Below are 27,487 nucleotides of genomic sequence, written 5' to 3'. Positions count from 1 at the left end.
GCTATCCGAGTCTAGTAAAAGATATTATCCAAGCAGAGGATAGGCAGCTACAATAGTGAAAAATAGGTCCCTGATTTGTTAACCTTTAGTGTTTTTGACATTTTTGGACAAGAAAACACCTGATCTGCTTTGAAACAGTGTGAGATAAAGTTGCCGTATTTCAACAGTTCTAATAGGAAAACTTTTTCTTTTACTCATTTATTAAAAACAATCAACAGGTGTACTATGATTTTATGGAAAAATTAAGTACACCATAGGCATCAAAAGGTAGCATTTCCCTTAGAAACAAGGTGGACACAAGCCCTAATGCTGCCCCACTATACTTTACATATGAAATTCTATTTGTATAAAGCTTTCTTTGGTATTTGCCAGAACCATCTAATGTTACTTTAGCCAAATGACATGTTTAATTTTTTTTTCTGTCCTGAGATAATTATTCCAAAAGCACTAAGAAGTTATTTGCCAAGCTGTATTTTTGCTTTGATCATGTTTTTGGACTGGCACACCTCACATACAGGTCAAATGAATCTCTTTCAGACGTAGAAGCATGCTCTTTGATGGCTGGAAGACTTACCAGGAGGTTCAAACACACATGAGCTGAAGCCTGTCTTGTATAAACTGGCAATCGGTTAAAATCTCCATCACTTGGGGATGAGTTCAAAATTGTTAATTTCAAATCATTTTGAATGTTTGAAGTCCCTTGCTAGACGCACTTTAAATCTTGGCATGATGATGTGCACACTTCAGCAGTAAAGAGAACACTTGTCCTTAGAGTTTTGCACAGGTTTCCTGCATTACTCAGAAAGGAGAGTTTCACTAAAGTACATTTCATTTCATACTTTATGTTTAAGTGCAGCATTAAAAATTAAAATCAACTCCTTCAGAGAGGATCAGATGTTTGCTTTTCCAAACATCACAACAATTTCAACGAAGCATACTTTTATTTTCTAGATAAACTGCAGTTACCATGTTGGAAGTGCAAAACATAAAACTCAAGCTGGTTACTCTGTTGACAAAAGCATCAATGTTACCTTAGAAGCTTCTCTTTGTTTTTCTCCACGTATGTAGGAGGGACGTTTGATACAACGACCTGCATGTCCAGCTGGTTCACGACTGACACCTACACAGCAGGATAAGAAAACAGATAAAACTTGCTAAAGCATTTAAAATAAACTAAAAGAAAAAAAAAGACAAATGGGTCTAAAAGATTTAAAAAATGCAGTGGAATAAATAACATTTCCCTTCTACAGAAATTGTCCTTCGGGTTTGTAACAAATTGAATTTGTTTTCACACTTATCTGCTAAAGGATTTATGGGACAGTGTAAGGAAGCAGTGGGGCACATGTAATTTAGCAGTTTGATTATATTTTTTAGAGCTTGGTGGTGGTTTGATTGCATTCATATTTGTATAGTGATACCAGTAATTCATGTACTTCTTTGCCATTCTCTTGCCTAGGTTACTACAGAAATTGCAGAGTACTGGGTGTAAATTAGTCATAGGTATTAATTATGTATAAAAAAATATTCAAAAAACAGCTGTTGCAGCCTTCTCTAGAAGTTACCTGGTTAACTGAGTAACCCCACTTGGTCCACACCCCCACCTGGACTCTAGTTTCTTAAAGGCAGCTGTCAGACTGTTAGACATTGGACACAAAGCCTAAAGGGGAATATAATACTTTTTGGCTAATGTGTGATCTATGTGTGATCTTCTAAAACTAAGCTCAGCTGAGTGACTTTTTACTAGTCCGTGTTTCTCTTTTTGTAGTACATTTTGCTATAATTTCATGTCAAATGTGCACCGTCAATGTTATCGTTTTTTTTTTTTTTAAAGTAGTTTGAACTACTTTTCTCATCAGCTTTAGTTAACCAAACGCGGATTCTCCCTGCGGGCATCGTTTTGCTGTGTTCACTTCTTCCAGTAAGAAGTCATTAGTAACTTGCAAAACTATCCTTTCAGTGTAGCTTCCCCCACACTATTCTAGGAGCAATAAAAATCTCATTGCACTAATCATGTCATCCAGTTCATTTTAGGTTATATGCTGAAAAACCTTATCTTAAAAAGCAATCGTAAACCTGCCATCAAAATGTAATCAATGTAAAAACATAAATTATACACACCACTATGTCTGCTTTGCTGCTGTGTCCTTGACCATAGTTGTCTGTAGCAACCACCTCAAACTTAAAATATGACCTCCTCATATTGCGGTACATGATAGCCGTCTTCACAACGCCGCTGTATGGCTCAATGACAAAGCCATCTTTGGTGTCTTTAGTGTCTTTACTTGCTGGAGGAGAGATGATCAGCCGGTATATTATAAAACTGTAGTTACCAGTGTCTCTGTCCAGGGCCTGGAAAATAAGAAAAATAAGAACCATTACATGGTATTACTGTGATCATAATTACACCGCCAACAGTATTACCATAATCACTGTTATTATGAAATGTCACCATTATCATCATGGATGTAAACACTACGATTGACTCACTGTTTTTTTTTTTTTTTTTGTAAAATAAATTTAAATAAATAAAGGCTGTAATTATTTTAACTATGTTGGTCTGCTCTTTGCCTCCTTATCATCATCATATTAATCCAGGTGTTTGACACTATACAAGATGCTGTCATGTATACTGAGTAGTTCAGGACTGATAGCATGCCTCTGTTATAATTTTTACTCATTTTGAGGTCACATATTATTGCTGCTTTTCTGGATTTTTTTTTCCTTCTTGGATTAAAACCTGTTCAAAGGCTTTGAGTTCTTTTTTTTAATGTGATATTTTGAATCAGAAGAAGGGTAAAGAGATCCTTTGAAATCTATGCAGATCATTTAATCTATCGGTCTGGCTAACTATCGTGTCTTTCCCTTGCTCAATATCCATGCAAATCTCACATTAAAATCCAGACACACACTCAGACAGACATTGATTTTATGCCGGGTTATTACAAGAAGGGCTAAAAATGTAGATACAGACACCCACCACATCAAATATAACACTGTGATAGATAAAAACAAAGTAAAATATGTTTTTCTGTCATAGCCAGTGAATAAAGAAATGGTAGTGAGCAACAGAGAAGAAACAAAGGTAATAAAGGAACGATGAGATTGGGTGGGGGAGCACTGAGGGAACCACAAATGTATTGATCTTTTTTCTATGCACTTCCTTGCAGAGGTGCATGGCTGAGTGAGGATAACTTTTCAGCAATACATAAAAATGTGCAGGAGTGATATCCACTGGTTTAAGCTGCACAGGGTTCAGCTCTGTCCTGCTAAGTTGGTTGGTGTCATTCTAAAGTCACAGTTGATTTGCCTGTGCGCCTGCACACTTACCGAACTTCCTGTAAATATGAAATATATGAAAGAAGTGGCCACAAAAAAAAAAAATACTCTGAGACTTCAAGAAAGTTGAACAAGAGCTGCAAACATTTCAGTCTGAACTAACCAAACAGACGCTGGTCCCATTACAAGAAGATTGGATTGTAGCTTTGCTGTTTACCTTGTAATTGTCATGATGGAGAAAAAAAAATGTCACCACACTGGAAAATCTGGACTTTCTGTCTAGTATATTATCAATTTATCAGTGTCCTTAGCAACACAACTTCACCAAGCAGCCCTTTGCTTTAAGGCAATTTCTGGTCAACATGCCATTTAAAAGAGAGGAGGATCCTGGAGAAAGAGAAAGACTTACAATATGGAATCTTCACACTTTATTAATTTTAGCTGGAAAAGTAGAAGAATCTACCTTCAGCTGCTCCTTTGTCACAAGAGGTCGCCACAGTGGGTAGCTCTGCATGTTTGATTTGGCAGAGTTTTACAATGGATGACCTTCCTGACTCAACCCCAAAGGGGATTTGTATCTCTGCTGGAATTGCTTGCCAAGCAAATGTGTAAACCACTACATTATGGAGGCACAATTTCAGCAAGAAAAGTAACAAGAAAAGAAAAAATGTGAAATTAATGAATTTAGAACAAAAAAAAAAAAAAAATGAATGCAATGAGTTGGTTTGTTGATGCCGTCTAATCAATATTAGTGTTATGGCATCCTCTGAGGGACAAAATAACAGATGAGCTCCTCCATGTGCACTATAACTTGTACACTCTAAAGCAGTGGTCCCCAACCTTTTTTGAGCCGCGGACCGGTTTCGTGTTAGAAAATATTTCCACGGACCGGCTTTTAAGGTGTGGCGAATAAATACGTCAAAATAAATGATACGACCATAACCAAGTGTGATATTTTCTACGTATAATAATAAAAAACGTGAATCCACTTTGTATTCGTATGCAACTCTATCAGCAGCGTTCTCGTAACATCCCGCCTCAACATGAATAACAGGCTCTCTGCCCACAGCGCTCCCTGGTCAGCTGTTAGAGCCATGGTAAAACATGCCTTCAAAATAAGATACACCGCAAAAACAAATACAGTAGAAATCACCTCAGTCGGATTCAAATGGCCCAGTGCAATGGCTTCTGCTTCATCTATGAATTTGCTTCTGCAAATTTTATAATCTGAAATTTTACTCCTAAGTGCAAGTTTGTAGCTTACACTTGCCACGATTGTCCCCGGTGAAATGAACTGATATAAACACTAAAACAATTTCCAGGCGTTGTTAGTGTGTGTGTAGTTGTGCATGAACGAGCCGATGCATGGAAGTGGGCGGACAGGAGCTGAGGAGGGTTTTAGCGCTAAACTCATCCAGTTTATGCGATCACATTTAACTGGAAATTTATTACAATGGGACCAGATTTTTCATCCGAGGTAGGTGAATATCCGACGGATTTATGTGATGATTTTATTGGAATTAATGTTAGAAAAAATCAGGACCTGCAGATGCCATCCAACTAGAGCGAAAACCCGATTTGTGCGACTTCGACTTAGGTGATTTTTACTGTATAAAGCGCATGAAAAATACAACTCACCATAACACTGAATCAGTGTAAGCCCCCTGAGCTTGTTTCTCTGATACTCATTTTTGCTGGCTTCTGGTTTGACTGGGTTCGGCCGATTTCACATGGAGCGTGGCTGCAGAGCCGCGGTGTCAAGCGCTGGAGAGTCAGTTTGATGGCTGGGTCTACCTCACTGCTATCCCCGGTGTTGATAAATAAAAATGGTAAATGGACTAGTTCTTACATAGCGCTTTTCTACTCTTGTTGAGCACTCAAAAATTTAAAGAAGCGTTATGTAGGTCAACCAACCGATTTCGTTAGACAGGCCTGAAGCTTCTGGGTTTAATTTTAGCGGTGACGTATCATGTGAGCAGAAACGTCTTGACACGTCAAGAGGAAGTCATGGAGGGAAGTAACGGAGCGAATCCGCCCATTTTTCAAAATAAAATATAGTTTAGGCGCAGATAATAAGTAAAACGGAAATAATTTAAGTTATTTATTCTTTATGTGCGGCCCGGTACCAAATGTCCCACGGCCCGGTACCGGTCCACGGCCCGGGGGTTGGGGACCTCTGCTCTAAAGGGAGGACCGTCCTGCATATAGCAACACGCAGACCAAAAATTTAGCCTGAAGACAATGTACGTGCTTCAGACAAATGTGATCGGATTATTCATACTTGCACGAAACCGCTGAGATTCTCAAATTCACTCTGAAGCTTTTGTCTCGCTCCCTTTTTCATTTGATGCTATCATGCGTACAGCTAGCATCCCTGTCCATCTTTCTAGACGCCCCCCCACTGCTATCTATTCATCCACCATAGATCATGTATGTCTTCCCTGCTTTCTTCTGTCCACTCAGTTTGTCTCTCTGCAGGCTGTCAGCTCTCTTTATCTAACCATCAATCCTTTCTCCTCCTTTAACCTTCAGATCTATTGCCTCACTCTGTGCAAACGAGCCTGTGACTTGCCTTTCCTCTCAGTTTATTTAAAATGTTCAAAAAGCAGGTTACTGTAAAGCAATTTCAATCGAACAGTTTTAACTAACACAAAAATCATATGTACTGTAAGCCCACAACCTCAGGTGTCTGCACCAGAGGAACCGCAAATTGAGATACTGGGTTCATGAGTGAGGAAAGCACATTTTCTGAACTTGTGAAACATGCTCTCCCAATGCTCTCATCGTTCCTGTCACTCTCACTGGGGCGATCTAATGAAGCAGGAATATCTAAGAATGATCTTAAAAACTGTAATAAAATATTAAAGCGCATACTTTTCTGCCAGGGACCCTGCCTGAATCTCTTGTGACATCCAGGTTCATTAAAACATATTGCTATTTCTAAGATAGAGACTGAAAGAGATAGGCTTCGTGACCCATTTTGGGTCCTGAAAGGCATTTTAATAATATGCAAGACACTCAAGTTGTTTACAGTTACGTGAATCTTTTTTCGCAGTTAGGTAAAGGAATGAGAAACAGAGAGATTTCTCAGTCAGCAGACAAAGAAAAAAAGCCCTTATCAGTCAATCGTTAAAAAAAATCTTTTTTCTATTTAATATAAACAAAAAAAAAAAAGTAAAAGCATGCATTTCACACTCTATAATTAACTAGTTTATTTAACTAGTATATTTTATATAATTTGTGTGAATAGGCAGGCCTTTCTGTAGTTGTACCTGTACTTGCAAGACTGAAGTGAAAGTTTTGGCATCTTCTGCAACTCCTCCAATGTAGAGAGGTCTAGTGAATACTGGCGGGTGGTCATTTTCATCCTGGACATCAATCACCACTTTAGCAGTGTTAGCTAGAAAACAGAAACAGAAAATACACTGTGGAATACTTTTGTAAAACATACACAAGGATAAACACAGTCAGGCATATGAAGCGCCCACAACCGGGCAGCACTGACCGATTACTGCAGTTGGTCGATGCTGCCTAGATTCATCCCTCAAGTTTCAGTTGGCAGGTATTTTTTTGAGTGGCAGGTGGCACAGATGGCATCTGCAGCTGCTATTACTATCTATTACTACCTTTGCCTGTGGGTGCTGACAGTGACATCAGGTCTACTTTAGCTAAACTGGTACCGTTGCTTTCCTTTATATGTGCAACTTAGCGTGTCTAGATCTGGTCTGACAATGATTAAGAATCTCCCCTAGTTGAAAATTTACAGCCACAGTTCCAACCCAGTTCCACAAGAAAACCCTCCCAACCAAACAAACAAAAAACAGAGTTAAAGTACTTAATCACAAGCATTTTCCTTCATCAGCCATAATTAATTTGGCTACAATTAAAAGCCTGGAAAGAAAAATATGATTAAAATAATCTCATCGCTTTTGTCAACACTCTGAGGCTAGGGTCTGATCAGCTTTCATTAAAAACTTTTGGTACTGCAAACCAAACCCAAACAGCTGTGGTTCCATTTTGATTGAAATGTCCCTAAAATCATTGGCAAATTGCATTTTCAGGGTATTTAAAGGTTTATAAAGTGTGCGATAGTTAGCTGAATAAGGTCTAAAGGACTTCAGAGCTCACGCTCACCATCTGAAAGTATGCTGTGAGATATTTAAGGCACTGCTGAATGTGGAGTATGTAAGTAGAGTAGCGGTGATGCTGACCTGAAGCATCTAATCACATTTCTGAAACACATGCATCAAGAAACGTCACTCTTCATGATTGTTGACAGTATCACAGACATCTTGGCTTTTCCGAGGCAACTATTTTCATAAGTAATGTCCATGCCAAGATTAAAAAAAAAAAATCACAGTTTGCATCAATAATTCAGTTTCACCATCACAAACACACGCATGGAAAGATCTGTTTTAAATGCCTCACATATCTTTCAAATGTTCACTCTAAGACAAAACATTTAGCCCATGAGCTACTGTCTTTTATATTCAGTGATTGCACCTCAGAATGACTCGTATTCAGTCTTTATCTGGCTATCAACAAGAAATTCTGAATCACACCCACGTAAAACTGCAACACAATAAATCAACCTGAGTCTGTTAAAAAGTGAATTATGTCAGAAAGACAGAACACATCCCACGATTTTTTTACTTCAATACAGACAAAGAAACTCAAACTGCTAAAATGAAAAAGCAAACAACAGATACAAACAATATTCTGTTTCTCTATAACAGGCATCCTTAAAACAGAATACCAAAACATATAGTTTTAACTCAAACCTTCACTTGAATTAGAAAGCAGGATTAACATATTGTTGAAATCTCTCATTGATTTGTTTCCTGATTAAAATGTGCACCGAGAAGAACTGAAGGAGTTTTGCTAATGACTACAATGACTTGTAGCTTTAATCCCAGCAGAATTCTTCAATTCAAATCGTTTAAATGAAACAAGAACAGCATGCGGTAAACACTATAATTAAGGAAGAAAGACCTGGGTAGCTGAACATCAATTAAGAAGAATGCAGATATGTTTTCAAAGCAAAAATGCCAGCAGGCGGATGGAAAACACCGAAAGAAGAGACAGAAACAATTAAAGAGAGGAGAGAAAGCCACAATTTCGGTTTCAGTCAACACTTACTCTCACATGCAATTTGAGAAAAAATTAAAGACTAAAAACGCAGATTACGGCTGGTTTAACACTGAACTGACCTGCTTGGATCACTGAGTACCGATGCTTGGGACAGACTGGGAAAAGTTACAGCTTTACAGATATGATCTTCAATCTTCCAGCCCGCTTGCCAGCTTATTTTCCCACTTTGATCATAGCAAATGCTTTTTGACATTTGAGAAATACATTCTGGGCTGTTATATAATTGCATGTGCCAAGACCTCCAGTGAGAGCCAACGAGACACACATCTAGTAGCAGGAAGAAAGCCGAGCTTCTTAATTTACAACATCAACATTAAGGACAGCAAACTGGTAAAACCTGCAAGTTTGATAGAGATCTAAGTGAGAAGAAAAAGTCGTACAAGGCACAAGTGGAGAGAGAGCACCACAGAGACATAAGCTGTTTTAACAGATGCACTGCAGTTCTGAACTTTTCTAGACATTCCCCGATGAAGGTGCATGCGAGAATGCAAATGTCGAATTGGGCAGGAAATGATCTTTAACCTGAGTATAAAGTCTGCATGATATCAGATTTTGCTTATTTGTGACAATATGAGAATATTGCATAGGACATAGTCCACTGAATTCAAATCGTAGCTCATGTGTCCTTCCACTGTGTCCATGCAACTTCTAGAAGTGTGAGGAACTGAGTATATCAGTATATACACTATATGGACCAACATATTGGGCCTCTTAATCTCTGACTTGTTTTCAGTCCACAGGTGTATAAATCAAGCACATAGTTATACAGTCTTCCTTCACAAACATTTGTGAAAGAACAGGTAAAGGACACCTATATTCTAAGTGTGGTACTGTAACAGGATGCCAAGTCAATTTGTGAAATGTCTTCCCTCCTAGATATTTCACAATCAACTGTAAGCGGTATTAGTGCAAAGTCAAAGTTTTAGAGTGGCGTTGAGGCACATAAAAAAATCACCAATGCTCAGCTGACTCAGTATCGGCAGAGTTTCAAACCTCATCTGGCATCAACATCAGCGGAGAAACTGTGCGCCAGGAGCTTCATGTTATGGGTCTCCATGGCTGAGCAGCTCCTACAGATATAATATGCAGGTGGCCCAGTACTCTTGTCCATATAGTGCACCAGTATAAAACCCTAAGCAAAAGGGAGCTCTGCAGTGACACATTCCAAGGTCATAAGTTGTCCTGCCATTTTGGAGGCGAGCTCAGCAATACAATCAGGCACTTACTTTTTGAGGGAGCTCGCAGGTTTGACGACACCACTCTCATGGAGTCCGCCTCTACCTTCAAAACATAGCTGGCATTGGTCTCATAGTCCAGGGGCTTGGCAGTGTAAATTACCCCTGTTGTTTCATTTAAAGCAAACACACCTGTGTAGAATAAGACAGAACAATAAAGAAAGACAGAAGGGTAGGATATAGTTATATATAAATGTATAAATCAGATAGTGAATGCAGGGTTGCAGGGTGATAGTGCAGGGTGATAGGGTTGCAGATAGCTAATAAGTAAAGTTTTATAGAATGAAGTGGAAGGAATGTAGTGTCTCCCGAGCAGTCAGGAATATATTTTGAACACCAGTCCATACTGAAACCTACACAGGAAAACTCTGTATAACCAGCCAAGTTTACTCACCACCCTCGTTGCCTTCAATGATGGAGTACACGATTGTTTGATTGACAGCAGCTGCTATGATGACTCCCACTGGGGTTCCAACAGCAGCCTCCTCACTGACTGGCAGAAACCTGGCAATGGATCGGTCAATCAATATAAACTGATGAGAAAATGAAATATGTATGTGTACACTGTGGGCCAACCTTTTCTCAAAGGGCAATTGGATTTTGGCAAGTTTAGTAGACATGAGAGTTGAATCTGTAAAATACTTCCAAGATTGTCTTTCCTTCCTTTATGCTTACAGCTATATGGTCCCTGATTCAAAAACCAAAGATAAAAGTATATAAGCAGTGTTTACATTTCAAAGTGCTGGATTGTGTAACAAGCACCTAAGAAGTCGCTGTTGAAAACTGTGTTTGCAGATAAAGCAAGACTTGGCTGCTGAACAAGAGTGTTTAATAAACAAATTCACTTTATCTTTGACAACACTCGTGTTTATATTCTTCTGTATAGAAGTGTGAAACACCATAGATCATCAGTGTATTGCTGTATTACAGCCAAATGTCAGTTATAGGATGCCGGTGTCAGTGTGACAAAACAGAACAGTCAAAACAACCTCTGCGCTCACTGATAACATGAGTTGCACACACACACACACACACACACACACACACACACACACACACACACACACACACACACACACACACACACACACACACACACACACACACAAAATAAAAGGCAGCACAAAGGTTCTTTAAGTATTTATGTGCCGATTGTGGAGTCCAGTGCTGAAATGAGAACAATGCCTGTCTAAAATACACAAACTAACTGAATGGCATTTGTCAGGCAAGCCACAAAATGCAGCTCAACCAGCAACCAGCAGACCAGCTGACCTCAGCACTAGCCCACACTGGCTGTTGGATCAGCTGTTACCCTTTTGCAAATCCTATTAGCAAATCAAAAAGGGTGCACCACGTACAGTAAGTTGCTTTCGTTTGCCTATAGTTGCTGTGCATCTGCAAAGCTGCTTTGCAACCCACCTCCACCCCTCCTTTTGTGCCATGCCTGACCTAATTAATGCCATGTCTTTTGTCAGTGATCTCTACTGTGTTCTCTAATGTGGGATGTTGCTGGTGCTCTCAATTGCTTAGCATTCACATTAAAGGGCAAGGAGATGCTAAAACAGAGCCAATTGTGACAGCAAAAAACCCCCCAGATCATCAATGGCATAGCAGCTCATCTGGCTCAAGATCCATCACAGTTCACAGGTTATTGCCGGTAAAATGACAAATGTGACCTTACCCTCGAGCACAGTTTGGGTGATCAGTGTGTGCAAGTTTCACTAAAATCTGACCAATACTGTAGGAGGAGTAGGGTTTGGATGGTTGATAAGCTCATTGGGCATTTGGTTAATAATCTCTGGACTTCTTTTTAAAATTCAAGGGTATTATTTCTGTTTAAAATCGATTAATCTGTAACTTAACTCAAATATAAGAAAACTGGTAATTTCCATGAGTTTACTGTGGTTTAAAATAAAAAAAAGCACCAAATCCTCACATTTCAGAAGCTGGAGCCTGCATCTCTCACATGTGTGTGTGTGACACATAAAGACAGTGTGATTCTTAAAATAAAGAAGCTGATAATTATTTTCTGGTATCAACTTGTGGCTTAAGCAACAAATTAGTAGATGATCCATCCACCCTTAATTAGTGATATAAACCATATGACATATGTTAATGGGCTTTGGTCATTTAAAGAAAGCTTACATTATGTTTGGATGAAACTTGCTCTGATACAGCACATTTGAAACAACTTGTCTGACAGGTCCCATTAGTGGCCTGAGCCAAGCGGTGAAATTAAACCATCAATAGCTTTCAAAGGGAACCCATGCGTGGTCTTGTTTTCGTCCACCTGCGTCTTATTGCACGTGGTGCAGTTTTCCCTACTTACAACCCTGACTGATTCTGGCAAATCTCAAATTTCCAGCAGGTTTTGCTCCATTAAATAAACCCAGTCCAGTCATTAGGACAACAGTCACAGCTGGCTAAACATTATAACATGGGTTACCAAATCGCTAAGCTATCAAGCCATCACTGTGTGATAAATGGGACTGTTGGAGAGTGTGTTTGTAACTTCCAGCCCAGTCAATAGCTTCTCTAACCACCTGCTCTATCCAAACACACCTCTAAGCAACAATATAGTAAACCTGAAGCTAATCGAATAAATACATACTCAAATAAAGTGGTTCGGGAAATATAACTTCAGGATGTGTATTATAGAAGTGTTTTCCAAATATGACAGGGAAAAGCAAAGAAAAGGAGACAAGATACTAGTGAGACCTCTGTGCTATTCATTCTGTTATTTCATTGCAAGCGATGACAGTGTGACAGTGAGTCATCATGCATATATACCCAAACCCTGAAAGCCATCATTCATTTCACTCTACGTGAATGTAAACATGTCAAAAGATCTCCTGTGAAAAAGATCTATTGCGTCTGCAGTACAGCTCCATACTGCTGCTATTTAGCAATGGGTGAAATGTTGCATAGCTGATACTGAGGCTATTGTCTTCCTTTATTGCACAATGTACAGTAATTAAAGAGTTGACAGGAAAAGAGTGCAAAGAGAAAAGGAAAATTGGATGTTGCATTTTTGTCATTTGTTTCTGAAATCATATCCAAATAGATTTCACCGCTTCTACATGCAAAGAACATCCATCCATCCATCCATCCATCTATCCATCCAGTTCAGGGTCTCAGGAGTGGTGAAGCAGATCCCAGTTGTCATAGGGCAAAAGGCAGGGTACACTCTGGGCAGTTCACCAGTTTATCACAGAGAAACAGACAACCATTCACACTTCTTTTGGACAGTGGGAGTGACCAGCTGCAAACTCCACACAGAAAGGACCCAGCTGGCCAGTGGCTTCAAATCCAGGACCTTCTTGCTGTAAGTTAACTGTCCTAACTGCTGCACCACTGTGCTGCCTACCAAAACTCCGAAAGTCACCATTCTTATGTGAATGGTAGCATGGCAAAAGATCTGTGAAAAAAAGATCTAATGTGTCTGCAGTACAGCTCCATGCTGCTGTTACTGAGGTTATTTTCTTCCTCTATTACACAATGTACAGTAAGTAATGAATTGACGGGAAAATAGTGCAAAGATAAAAGGCTAACAAAGGGAAATGGGCACTTGTACATGCAAATAATCTTTACATTGTATTAAAATAATACATTTCCTTCCTCTTGTGTACTAATAAAACCAAGAATGCTTCTGATTATAATCATTTTAAAGAAATTTCTCATGATAATGAGTTCATTTGTTGTGATATCTCAGGATAACAAAGCTTGTTATCAAAGCTGATAACAATCAAATTATTTAATTATCACAAGAATATTAAAGTTGTTATTCCTCTTTCAGCACTGATGCTCCTCCTCCCTTTCTTACGTGTCTATTTCCCCCCGCTTCTATCCTTCATCCCCACTAAAATCTCAATACCCCACTTAGACTCAATCCATTCATGCCATCTAGATTCCTCCTCCTGCATTTTTTCCCTCCACTTCTCTCTCTTTCCCTCAGGCTGCTGCTTCCAACCACCATCCCAGCAGACCTCAGCAACTACCAGCTATTTGCTACCCCCCCCCTCCATCTCCACAGTGGCTACTTGACAGGGGTGAAGGAAGAAAACTGAGTGAATGGCCACACACACACACACACACACGCATGTGCACACACACACATGCAAACATGCGCATACCTGAAAGATCATGCGCTGCAATATGTGCACATCTAAAGTGCACATACACACAAAACTGCACACCCACAAAGCTCATTACCAAGCTTATGTCCCCTGTCCTGCACACTCTAATCATTGCTGTTCTGAGTGCTGCAAGCTGCACTGATACTGATAACAACAGACACACACACACACACACACACACACACACACACACACACACACACACACACACACACACACACACACACACACACACACACACAAACGATATACTGTATTGACTGTCATTCATTCATTCACTGGAAGTTTACTACATGTGCAATGTCATCAGAATTTGAAAATAAACTCTGGAACTAGCTCCAAAAGACACACACAAACATACCCAAAGTACACATTCTGAATGAATACAGTTTACAGGACATAGTCTTAACAGAGTTTTATCAGTCTGTGTGAAAGGACAGACAGGATAATGAGGAAAGTGATAGATGCTGGCGATGATACCCTCCCTCCTTGTAGGTCTTTCTCTCAAAGCCACAGTCATCCATTTGTCCCACTTATTGTTTTTTTTTTTTTTTTTTTTTCAGTTATTATCTTGTCTCTTTCAGCTCCCGTTTCTTTATGATGCATCATTTGCCCCTTCTTGTCATTATTCTTCCATCCCTCCTCATACTGCTCCTTTTCATTTCTCTATTTCTCTACAGCAGTTCTTGTCTGGTCCTTTGTGCTGTGTCCAGCGCGGGGCAGTGCTTTGGCTCCATTTTGCTTTCCCAACACCATCGCACAAAAGCTTTTTGTTGTTGTTTTTGCATCTCAGATGAAAGTCTTGTTTAATCTAATGCTTTGCAGTGTGTGGGAGGGCATGCCTGGTTACATGCTGATAGATCAATATGGGCTGATTTGCGGAAAAGTTCAGTTTAATTCGTTATCAGTTAATAACATAATTAGTCAAAATATGTAAAATATGACTTCAATAATATTTAATCAAGATCATTACAGCTTCATTACAAATCCTTTGAGAGCATATGGGATATCAGTTGGTAGAAAGATGAACTGTTCAAACTGCAAGGCAGCCTAATACACAAACATGCAGGAAAATTCATCTGATTGTTCAGGCAACTAGCCAGGCACTGTAAGCCCTTTAAAACGGAATATCCGAATGAAACAACGGAAGTTTGTGAAATTGAAAATTAGTGGTGAGTGGGTGGAAGTCGATTCTGCTGAATGTTTTGGCTATTAAAGTACCAGTATACATGACTTGTCAAACAATCACATCCAAAGGCAAAATCATCAAACCAAGCAAGGCATAGTTTTATATTTAGAGTAATTCTCTTCTTTAGTTTGCCAGCTATCAATTAATGGACATGGTTGTGTGTTTCTTTATCAAGTAAAGTGGATACTCATGGTTGGTTATAAAGAGTGTAAAAGCAAATATTGTACAGTCCTTTCAGTGTTCTTGCTATAGCCATTTCTATGAACTTTCACATCCTATTTTTCCTGCATTTGGTGCAAATATCACCTGTACATTTTGATGCACTGTCTCGATGCCATCTAGGTGGGTCCATTCAAATCCAGCACAGAATCCAGCACAACACGACAAGCCCAGTTTGCTTTCTGGTAAGCTAGCAGCTCTGACTGCTACGCTACTACTGTAACTTGACAAAAAGATGACAACTTGCTGTTCCGCTCCTGCTGGTGCCACATCTCCCGGCTCCCTCTATCTTGGCTTTTTCAGTAGGTTTCTAATTAGCTGGAAATGTTGCTGTAGCCCTGCTTTAGTGCTGGACAGCATCCGTTTTTAGTTAACAAATATGACCTTGTGAGCTTGCAGTGACATGCTGGTTGAAAGAGCAGTTTTCTGATGAAGAAGTGAGGAGTGACAAAATCAGATACTTCAAAATGAGATTTTTAAACTGTTGCTTTCAGTTTGTTTAGAATGTGACATTAGAGCAGTACGCTGTAGTTAAAATATTGCAATAGTGAGCCAATATTGGTGATTTTATTACAGTTGCCAGGGCATGTAACTAATCTACTTTTTTTCTCTGTTTCTTATTTCTGCTCAGCATTGACTGAACAATCAAAATTCATTTTCTGTACCCTCTGGCATTCTCCTGTCTCTAATCCCAGATCTCTCTCTTCTACCTCTCTTCATTCAGCTGTACTAGTTCACATGGAGCCTCTCCAGTTTTGTCACTCCTCCTTCCTGTCAATCACCCTCTCTGGTTTTTACAGTCTTCCCGTCTCTAAAACAGATTTTTTTTTTTTTTCCTTTTCTGCATTCTGTCAGCAAATGTCTTGGCATATTTTCCCCCTTTTATGGCCCTCTTCTCACCTTTTACGTTACAGTTTTGACACAATTGTCAACTCCAAGTCAAACGGCTTAGTACATCTCAAGCAGTCTGAACTTGAGTGAAGCAACAATCAAGTACTGACACATAAAACGTGTGAAATGGTATCAGATGGATAGTTATATTGATTCAAATAAACATGCAATAAAAGCAACAGAAGATGAAAAAGAATGAGTGAAAGAAAGGGAATACAAATATATGCCTGTGCTTGCATGCAGATTTTCTGTGAGAAGAAAATTCATCTAATATCACTTCTGTAAAAATTATTATCCAGCATAACGCCTGTAGGTGTTCTGTCTTCCTAGGCTGACAAGCATGCAAGCTCACAACCATGTATACTTTCATGTATATATGCAGTAAAATTATATTTCAAACTGTTGAATCTAATGAAAACCTTGGCTTGGACTACTTTTAAATTTATTGTTGCTACAAAGCATAATAGAGTCTTTGTATTGACATCTTGACATGTTTTTTTTTTTAACTGAATAAGAAAAAATATGCCTTGAGTCATACTATAAATATTTGAGGCCATGTGCATGCATACACAGGACTGCATTTATATGGTCTGTTTAAAAGATCATTTCACTGCATTTTCTTTTCTTACAATGTGGAGCCTCAGCCAGCGGCAGTGAGCGCAGATCATTTCAAACAAGCCTATGTTTGCTATAATGCTTTTACAGTCGTGCTGTGCATTAAACCAGGTGTTCATCACTTTTCTGAAAGTTAACTTTTATTTGGTGCAACAAAAAAAAAAGGAAACGTTCACATTAGCTATTAAAGCATAGAATATAAGATATGAGGGTTTGCATTTCATAGAAAATTAAAAAATAAAGTTAAAAGGAGCAGATACTGAAGTGGGCTGAAATGATCCAGAACGGCATTGCAGTGACTTGAGTAATGCGCTAATGAGTAATTAAATCTGATAGTATTATGTATTAAATTGCCTATCAAGCAAATAAATTGTAAATAGTGTGGTGGTCCTTTCAGCTGATTCCACGGAGACTTAAATCACCACCCACCGGCACACATCCTTTTTTCCTTCACCCGTGTCATGTGTTCATGAATTCACATGTCCATAAAGTTGCAGTTGCTGTGCTTCAGGATCTAGCTCCAGAAGAAGAGCGAGCATAAATAGAACCTTTTTTCAACTGGCAACTGCATTGTTTTTCAAGTGCATTGTTTAAGCAACACAACTATGACCAAATGATTTCTGTGCAATTTAGAACATAGTGTGTTTGCTAATTAAAGGTATGGTTGCTGTAGCCTATTTTACAAAGCGAAAAATAAAAGGTTAACGTGTGATACATTCAGAGATGAAGAAACTGTAAGAGAGGACAGGAGAGGGTGATGAAAGATTATTTTTAAAAGTAAGAACTGATGAGCAGGTACCGTTTGATAATTTCTAAATTTAAAGCTTATATTAAATGTCCTGACAAATGTTAAATAAATTAGGACATTCACATTACCGACACAGTGGCTCCATATGCAGTATTTTTAAGTTATCTTGTTATTTCATATAGTGAAACATTGACAACAAATTAAATGATACTTTCATGCTATTTAAAGGTTATTCGCAGACGGTAATTGCAGGTTAAAACTGGATAGTTTGCAGTATTGTGGTATTGTGGTACAGTGAGTATGTTGGACTGGTGCAGGGCAGAATATTGTATCGACAGTCACTTCTAGGTTAGGTCCTGAGTAGCAGCAGAGAGACTGAGAGAGAGGGAGACATGGCACCCAAAGAATTCTGAATTGAAATTCAGATTCTAGTGGATAATTCTGCAATCGCAAAGATGGTGTTAGAATTATAACATCCAGTGGGGGAAAAAACTGGTAGACAGATTACTGTAGAACAGCCTATTAAAAAATTCATACATTTTGTTGTTTTTTTCCACTCAGCCTCTTGCAAAAATGTCAGAAGAGCCTCAGAAATGCAGTTACTTAGCTTCACAGCAAACCCCTCTTGTCTTTTTTTGCTATTGCAAGCTTAGAAAGGTGAGATGATTTTATGTTTTAAATGTCATGGTATGTTTTTTTTTTCTCCTTTCAACTGCACTTCTGATTCTCATAGTAGATAAATGAAATTAAACAAAAAGAAATGCAGTCAGTCTAAAGAAAAATCACGTTTTGTGCCTTTATGTGTGGTTTTACAATTTGAAGATTATTAATTAAGCTTTGTGTCTCTTGAATTTTAATGAAGAATCATTATGAGATAGTAATTTTGTTTATAATTATCATTATTTCAGACTCTTGCTATCGCCTCTCTTTTCTCTAGTTCTGTTTTTTTTTATTAGACGCTTCATAACTGCAAACCACCTACATATGAGTATGATTTCCAGAGAATGTGATTTCTAATTTATAGCCCAAAACATATTTTGTGAGGTCACAGTGAACTTGACAACTACAATCCAATTAGTTCTCTCTTGGAACAAATGAACTTTTGCACTGAGTATAATAAAATTCCTGCAGTCCTGAAATATCTCAGAGGACAGACATGATGTTACTGCGACTTTAGCCTGTGACCTTAAACCACTTCAATCTGCTCAGTTCATCTTTGATTCTGAGTGAATGTTTGTCTACATTTGGAAATATTAGCGAAGGTGAACTGTGAAGCTATGGGAATCAGGCATAAAGACATGGCTGGTTTGTAGATACAAAAATTATATAAAAATATTACTAAAATATCTAACAATAATACTGAAAAAAGACATACTCTATAGAGGTACTATTACTTAAGAAAAATGAGAAAAAGATTAGTGTGACATTGTACTGCAATGACTCAAAATGAAGCCTTCAGCCTTGACAACTGAGAGAACAACTTTTCTTGACCAAATACTTGAAATGTATTTTCCAACAGATACGACCCTTGCTGATGAAATTACTAATGTGAATGTTATCTGCTTCTTGTTCACAAGCTGTCTTCTCTTATTTTTTTGGCCATCCTATCTATGTCTCTAGCAATTTCTGGAGTAATATGTGACATCAGCAGCTAAATGCCCAAAGCCGATAAATTTAAATCCCCATTTTTACATAAGTATGCAATAATACAGAATTGAAACTAATATATTAATTGGATTTATAATTTAGTTTTCGCCATATTAGTGGATTTTTTTTGTTTGAAAAAAGAAATAATTTGAAAATTATTGGCAGTCACTCTTTTTCACTTTCTCAGTGTTTGGGAGTGCAGTATAACTGGTCATTAGCGTTCTGTGTTAATACACATATTACATATTAACCATCGTGTCAACATACTAGGAAACAAAAGTGCACAGACTTCACTCTTACAGTACGCTATTATGTACACCTCTTCAACTGCTCATTAACATGAGCTTTGTGACACTGTTATCCTGCTGAAGCAGTCATCAGAAGATGGGTATACTGTGGTCATAAAGGGTAGAACATGGTCAGCAACAATACTGTGGTGTAGGCTTTGGTACTAAAGGGGCCCAAATTGTACTAAGAAAATATCCCCCAAACTACATCACTACCAGCAGCTTGAACTGTTGATACAAGGCAGGATGGATCCATGCTTTGATATTGTCTACATTAAATTCTGACCCTACTCTCTAAATGTCACAGAAATTGAGATTCATCAGACCAGGTGTCATTTTTTTCCAATCTTCTGTTGTCCAAGTTTGGTGAGTGAGTTCACTGTACTCAAATGGCCCCCCACACTCACCAGATCTCAATGCAAAAGAGCAACTTTGGGATGTGTAAAAATGATAGATTTGCACCATGGATCTGCAGCAGCCGCATTATGCTATTATGTCAACATGAACCAAAATCTCTGAGGAATGTTTCCAGCAAACTGGAGAATCTATGCCATAAAGAATGAAGGCAGTTCTAAAGGCGAAAGGCCTTCCAACCTGATACCAGCATGGTGTAGCTTTATGTGGAGATATAAAGACAGCTAATACATGACTAGCACATTGTCAGAATACAGCAGTAAATGTCCAATACCCTGTGCACTTCAAAGGGCCAAACCAACAAATGTTGTAGAAGGATTTGGGTAGTAGTGGTGTGACTTGGGTGCATGCTTAAAACAATTTTTTTTTTCTCTCTGTACTGATGTTAACACAACATACAACCAAAACTACATTTCAGTAACCACAGATATCAAGATCTTTTCAAAATGCGACATGGAACTTGAAAGCGGCCAAGCTTTCAGGGAATGACGGATACGCAGTCTAACATTGTCAGCAACAGATTTTCCGTTTAAAGAAACTGTCCAAAATTGGGGTTTTACAGTGAACCCAATTTAACTTTTTCCTTTGATCTGCTGGTCTGGTAATCTGGGTGTCAAAGGCAGGGAAACTGCACAACTGAGTGAAATAACCTGGACCCTGTAGAATGACATCAGCCTATTCAAACCTATTCTGACTGTGTCTGCCATCCTTTTCAAGAATTTCATGTGAACCTCTGGTTAGCTTAAGGTCATGGGAACCTGCAGAATTCATGCAGTCATACCACAGTCTCTATTTTAAAAACTTAAAACATTCATATTAGTGTAGTAATACTTCAGACACAAGCAGGTGAATGGTGTAGTCTTAAACTATTTGATCGAGGGCTCACTTTAACCCTTTACGTGCTCTAGGCAAAGTTAGGAGTTGCATTTTTTTTTTTTTTGGAATAACATGCATGTTTTTTTTTGTTTTTTGTTTTTAAATTTGTGTGTTAGCTGAAAGTGTGAATTCACAAAGATTACACATGAAAACCATATGTGTTCATATCAGCAATATGTGAGTGTACAGATGTCTACCTGACTGAGTCCTGACTGAACATTATCTTTAAAGCTAGTAGAATGTCTTGATTGGCAGTCTGCCTGCCTATCAATTAGACTGAATATCTCATCGTCCATCTGCACTGCAGCATTCCTCTGTTTGAATCTTTACCCGCTTGTCTGCTTCAGTCTACTTCAGTCTGTCAGCTCATCTGCCACTTTAAAGACTTTTCTGCCTGTATGTGGATTTGTCTGTGTGCATGTGTCTGCCTTTCTGTCTGTCAACTTCAGTGTTTTTTTTTTTTTTTTGAAATGGTGGATTCTGGCAGCATTGTCACTTGTTTCCTCCTTTTTTTAACCTCCTCAAACTTTTATTGTTGTATTTCCCCCCTGTTCTTCCACTTCTCATGTTTCCTTTACTCTCCCGTCTGCTACTTTTACCTTCTATCTGAAACTCACACGCTACCAGACTGCTTCAGTGCCACTATCCTCTCCCGGCATCTTCGTGTCCTTCTTATTTCGGTCTCCCACTTCATCCTCTCTCTCACTCCCTCACCACTATCTCTCTCGCTGTCTCCTAACTGCAAGCAACAAATAACACCACTGATGCCGTTTGCCATTTGTCGTCTCAGTCGTAAAACTGCCAAAAGCACACCATGTGTCTGTTTGTGTGCAACAGTAAAACAAGGTGACCTTGAAATGTATTGTTTAGCAAGCTTTGTAGAGCAACATATTGGACGTGCTTAGATGTCGATTTTTGTATCTGAGAGTACCATAATTTTAGAGCAATGTTCACACTGCTTTAATAAGGTTGTATCTTAAAAATGATATAGTTATGGTGTCACATTTTTTGGCTGACCATATTGACAACATAAACAATACAAGCACTTGCTAATAAAACTGAAAATGTTTCCATTTACTGGCTGCAAATGATGAATCACTTAGACTATTCTTAAAGGTCTTTTTTGACTGAAGCTAGGGGTACTTTTCTGTAGGTGACTCTAAATTTAACGGGTGATTGTTGTGTCAGTTTTATACATGGTTACTCAAAAATATTGCCCATGTGACCACAGCATTTGAGAAAATGTGTAACACGTTGGCCCTTTGTCTGTTTTGGAAGATTTCAGGTTCAAAAAAATGCATCACTGGTCAATTTTTACGCCCCCGGGCCTTTCTGTGTGGTGTTTGCATGCTTTCCCCACATTTGTGTGGATTTCTCTCCGGGTACTCCGGTTTCCTCCCTGAGTCCAAAGACATGCAGTTAGCGGGGTTAGGTTAATGGGTGATTCTAAATTGCCCATAAGTGTGAAATGTTGTCTGTCTCTCTTTGCTAGCCCTGCAACAGGCTGGTGACCTGCACAGGGTGTACCCTGCCTCGTGCCCTATGACAGCTGGGATAGGCTCCAGCCACCCCGTGACCCTGAACAGGATAAGCGGAAGAGGATGCACTATATGTCTACATTTTTGATCCCACACCTATACCACATGTTGTATTTACTTTTTTCTGCACTATTATTGTATTACATATATATTACATAGTAACTGTAAGACCAGACAAATGCTCACAATCAGAAATAATGTGCTAAGAAACAAATGCATAGTAAAAAGGAAAAAAAAGTGAATCCAAAATGCTGCACTGTGGAACTTCACAGGGTAGCACTGCTGTAAGGTAACACAAGTTGTAGCAATGCTATAAAAGTAATATTAATGGCAAAGCAGAGGTAAAGAAAACAAAGGGAAGTAGGGTTAGGGTAGGAGATGGACTGTGGGAGGGCAATAAATGTATAAGGGTAGTAAAAATTTTCAGTAATTAGCTTGCAAGAACTCCTTTAAAACATTGCCCCTAAAGGACGCTGCAGCTTTTCGACAGCACAAGGCTCTACTGGCCAGATTCATCACTGGATCCTTGTTATTACAGGAATGCCTTGACATACAAGTAACTTAAATAAACTAAAATCTAATTTTACTGTGTGCTCTGGTTTTGGTTTGTAACAATACATAGGTGGGTGGCAGGTATTGTGAATTAACATCCAGCTGAAAGCTGTGGGATGTGAAGGCTCCCAACAGAACATTGCATTGAAACAAGATTGAAATGTTATTCACTACATTTGTAAGTGATTTTTCAGTGTACCTCTTGATGGACCAGCTCACAAGAACAACATTTTCAAAACAATAAAAAAAAAAAGTATAGCTAGATGGGCAGAGATGTAACAAAACCTCTAGTAACAGTTAAACCATAAATTTCAAGAGGAGAAAGTGACTCATTCCTCCCTTCTGGAAAATAGGTGCAGCAATTTTTTACACTTCTTCTGAGTTTGAAAGTCAATATTTGTGTGAATTCTCTTAGGCAAGCTTTCTTGTGATTTCTTTAAGGAATAGTTTTCAGGAACAGTTCTCCGGGCTTCCTGAAGAACATTCAAAGCTCTTCTTTGGATGTTGGCTGCCTTTTGTTCTGTTTTCTGTCAGGTTGATCCCACACTGCTTCAATAATGTGAAATCTGGACTCTGAGGAGGCCAATCCATGACTGAAAGTGTTCCATTGTGTGTGTGTGTTTGTGTGTGTGTGTGTTCTAATCCAGGTATGTTTTTACTGCATTGGCAGTGTGCTGTTCATTGTTGTGCTGAAAAATGAAGCCGTTTCCAGATGTTGTTACAGTACACAGTGGATCAAAATCTGATGGTACTTTTCTGTGTTCATAATTACGCCAATTTTGACAAGATCCCCAACATCACTGGCTGAAATGCAGCCCCAATCCACGGCAGAGCCTCCATTATGTTTTACAGATGGCTGCACACACACACACTGTTGTATCTCTGTCCTGACCTCCTGTGTGCACAATGATGAAGATTTGAGTTCTAGGTCTTCTATATTTTGGCATACCTCAGCCTTTTCTCTATCAACTACTGCAGATAGATTTTTACATCTGCTAATCTTTTGTCTTCCACTTGTCCAGTTTTCTCAATTTTATTAAGGACACACTGCACACCATGCTGAGATATGCCAAGTTTTCAGCTAATAGCTCTTTGGGAATCTTTGGGAAAACTCCTCTCTCTCTGTGTTGAAAAACAGACTTTTATTCTTAGTTTAAAATTGGTTCTTTGTTAAGTGGTCTGTTTTATTGTGTAGACACAACACTGGTTCATCACTTGAGTTAGGTGCCTTTTTAATACTTGAAAGATTCATAGGTCAGTGTTAAGTGACTTAACAGGCAAAAGAATAACTCATCTTTAAATGGTCAAGCACAAGGACTGGACTGAAAATGAGTGAAAATGCAGCCAATAAAGAAATACTTTAAAAGATGAACTGTTGGTTAAGACCACTTAAAAAAAATACAAAAAAGTTTGGCTCCTTGGAAGCAAAATATAAAGAAATGTGAGGTGGTATTTTATAATATCAGACTGTCTTTGGCTTGTTTATTGTAACATCCAAGTTACAATTTCATCATTGTTGATCCAGCATTGCACAGCCATGTAAACAATGAAACATTTAGGGCGACTGATGGTGTTTGTATCTCTCATGCTTTCTATGGCTTAACAATTGCAAATCCCAGTGCTTAAATTCTTTTGAAGAGTAAAAGAATCTTAGCAACCCTTAATACAAAGGCATGGAGCTGGAAAGCATGGAAAGAGAAAAAAGATGTATAAATACTTAGTCCCAAGTCCAAAGGAGAATACCTATTTAGAACATGAATCATAAAAAAACTTGTAAAAGCATGAATGCTGTCCTCAAACTGTTAGCTTGTATGAAAGGTACAGAAATAGAGTTTGATTCATTTTGATTCAGATTGTCAGCTTTACAAAGCATTAAAAAAAAAAAACACCAACTTGTCTATATTTTGCAGCTGCGCGGATTATGTGAAGTGAGAAGCAGAAAAAAAAATTTCTCTGTCTTCTGAACACAAGATTAAAGATGCAGTCATGACGCTGTAACACTTGATAAACTTAACGAACGTCACTGCAGCGCAAGCGCTGATTTTCACTCAATGGCATCTGCAAAAAGTTCAACAAAACTGCTCTTTGATTCTTGAACAGGGAGTGTTCTATGCATCCATTTAGAGAAGCTGATACAAAACAGCCTGATTGAGTCTCTTGCCATTGTGTAGCGCGTTACAGCCATCGCTGTAATGACGTAAGATAAAGCAACATACAGCCATTTTTGATCAAATATTTTTAAAATTAAAAACCAAGCTTTGATGTTTAGAGGCATTTAAGCTCTCAGATGTCTCCCTACTTTTGAATTAGGCTCATTAACAAGCAAGCAATGAGGCATTTTGATGGCATGTGGGGGTGGGGGTAGGGGTCCTGTACCTACAGACACACAATTGCGCACACAGATACACACATACTTGCACACACATGTACAAGCAGAAGAGTGGAGGGAGGGGTTTCAATAATCTTTGAAAAGCTAATATTTTCTTTCTGTTCACTTAGCCTCATGCTGATAATTGCTACTGGGTGCTGATAACTATTCATGTGTACATGATACTGACTGCATACTAATTCTGCAGGTGCAAGGATGGCACTATGTTGAGAAAAAGAGGGAAGGGGAGAAATTCTACTCACAATTCTAGACTCAGTGGCTACAATGATTTAACAAACTTCCTCTATGGCTCATTACAGGTTTTATTAGATGAAGAACACAGAGGGAGAAAATGCACAAACAACAAGCAGTGCCAAAGCTTGACTCATGTTCAGTCTCAATATACTGCGAGCACGTGTGTTCCTATGTGTGGCTCTGCAGCTGTATCAAAGAATATTATTTTTTTTTATACACCAACACACAAACCACATTTCATCCTGTATAGCATTGAAGACATTCTTAGGATTTTATCATAATTCACATTTTCAAAATACTGTGAAAATTCTCCATTTGATATGTTATAGTCTCTGGCGTTATTAAATGAGAAGAGATCATTTTAATTAATGCTACATCTTTTGAAAATTTGGTTAGCCACTTTGAAAAAAAAATGCGGTATGCATAAGCATTTTGGATTCTTCTGAATATTTGCTTTGAATAATCCTAAAGTAGAAGGACAGTGTTATTTTGGTTCTAGCTTATTGGATTTGAAGAGAAACACTGACTATAAAAGGTTTAAGTGCTGACTTTCAGCCATCATTATTCAATATACATTCACAATTTACAAACTCCTGGGGGTGAAAGTGTGGGGTATATATATATATCCTATATTGCTCACCCAGTATGGATGTGAACAACCTAAATTGCCCTTGAAGCAGTCTGCTGGAGAACTGAGCCAAGACATGTCACTCAGACTAAGCTTTTACAGCATTACTATTTTATTGCACATACACATGAGAATAGAATTATGAGTTGCCCTATGAAATTTTTTTTTTTTTAAAAAGTATTTCTCAAGTGCTGTTAAACAGAACAAGGAATGTTTAACACAGCTTTTCCAAACATCCTAGTTTTATTTCAGATGCTTACATTACTTTACTTTGCACTCAGAAACAAAATTATTTCACAAAAACCAAAAACTACCAGGGTCAAAATTATTGTAGTTGTCAACAAGTCTCACACGCCAGCCCATTCTTCTTTGCTGAATCTCTCTAGCCCCTCTAGATTTGATGGTTTTCTGGCATAGTTTGCCCCACAGATTTTCAGTGGGATTCAAGTCATGGCTTTGTGCAGGCCAGTCAGTAATATTCACGCTGGTCTTCAGGAGGTAGCCCAGGAGTGAAGTATGTTTTGGGTCATTGTTATTGTGGAAGACAAAACAATCAATGACCCAGTCCCAGTTTTGCTGCTGATATGTAAAGATTTTTCTTTCAAAATCTTTACATATCCTTCTTTCTTCCACCTTTATGAGATTCCCAGTTCCAGATGCACTGAAGCATCCCCACAGCATAATACCCACCATTGTGGTTCACTGTGTGGATGGTGTTCTTTGGTTTGTATGTCTCTCTCTTCTTTCTCTAAACACAAGCAGCATATCTATCTGACGGATGCACTTCTAGTATGAATAATCTTCCTCCAGGTTGTCCTTAGAATACTTCAGTCTGACTTGAAGGAATTTGCAGCACTGGAGTTTTCCTGGTCTGCAACCTGGAAGTGATTGTTTTCTTTGAGACTACAATTCCCGACTTGGCTAAGTCATTCATTAGTGTCTTGGCAGTTCTGTGGTTTTTAGACACAACTCTCACTAGTTTTCTTTTCAGAGCCTTTGACAATGTGACAATAATGTTATATAGAGTTATTTAAAACTATGTTTCTTACTGCCATTGTTTGTATTGACAACATAAAAGCATATAGGGAATGATATATGGGGATACTAAATATCACAGTTTGCATCCATACATTATGCCACATTTGACCTCTGATCTCACTTTATCATTTCACATCTGCCTTTCTTTCAAGCTGGCCCCAAAATGTGTTACATCTTTAAAGAAAATATTGTCAAGAGAAAGAGAATGAGCTGCCTTGTTAGGTACAGTAGAAATATGCTGTAGTATAATATTATATAATAGGCTCAAGTTATTCATGTCCAGTTATTTACAAATCAATAACTATTATCCATTAGCTACTCCTACATAATGTTTGTGCAATCAAAGTAAACATTTTTCATGCTGACCTTATCTGATTTTTACTGTACTACAAACTACAAAGAAAACAAAATGGATATATACAAA

The 27,487-nt window shown here is 38.4% G+C and overlaps 1 protein-coding gene across 1 annotated transcript in view; it reads right to left on the bottom strand.

Moving 5' to 3' along the window:
- Positions 1–27,487, bottom strand: part of LOC115798232 (protocadherin-15-like) — a 215,335-nt gene that overhangs the window by 41,263 nt on the left and 146,585 nt on the right. Inside the window, exons 27-31 of the mRNA XM_030755001.1 lie at positions 10,057–10,166; positions 9,654–9,794; positions 6,549–6,676; positions 2,119–2,349; positions 1,032–1,120 (exon numbers count right to left, since the gene is read on the bottom strand). Of these exons, the coding sequence (XP_030610861.1) occupies positions 1,032–1,120; positions 2,119–2,349; positions 6,549–6,676; positions 9,654–9,794; positions 10,057–10,166 (699 nt within the window). The remainder of the gene's footprint in view (positions 1–1,031; positions 1,121–2,118; positions 2,350–6,548; positions 6,677–9,653; positions 9,795–10,056; positions 10,167–27,487) is intronic.

This window comes from Archocentrus centrarchus, chromosome 19 (genome assembly GCF_007364275.1).
Source record: "Archocentrus centrarchus isolate MPI-CPG fArcCen1 chromosome 19, fArcCen1, whole genome shotgun sequence".
Lineage (NCBI taxonomy): Eukaryota > Metazoa > Chordata > Actinopteri > Cichliformes > Cichlidae > Archocentrus > Archocentrus centrarchus.
Note: the sequence above shows the minus strand (reverse complement) of the source record. Positions and strands in the feature narration are given on the sequence as shown.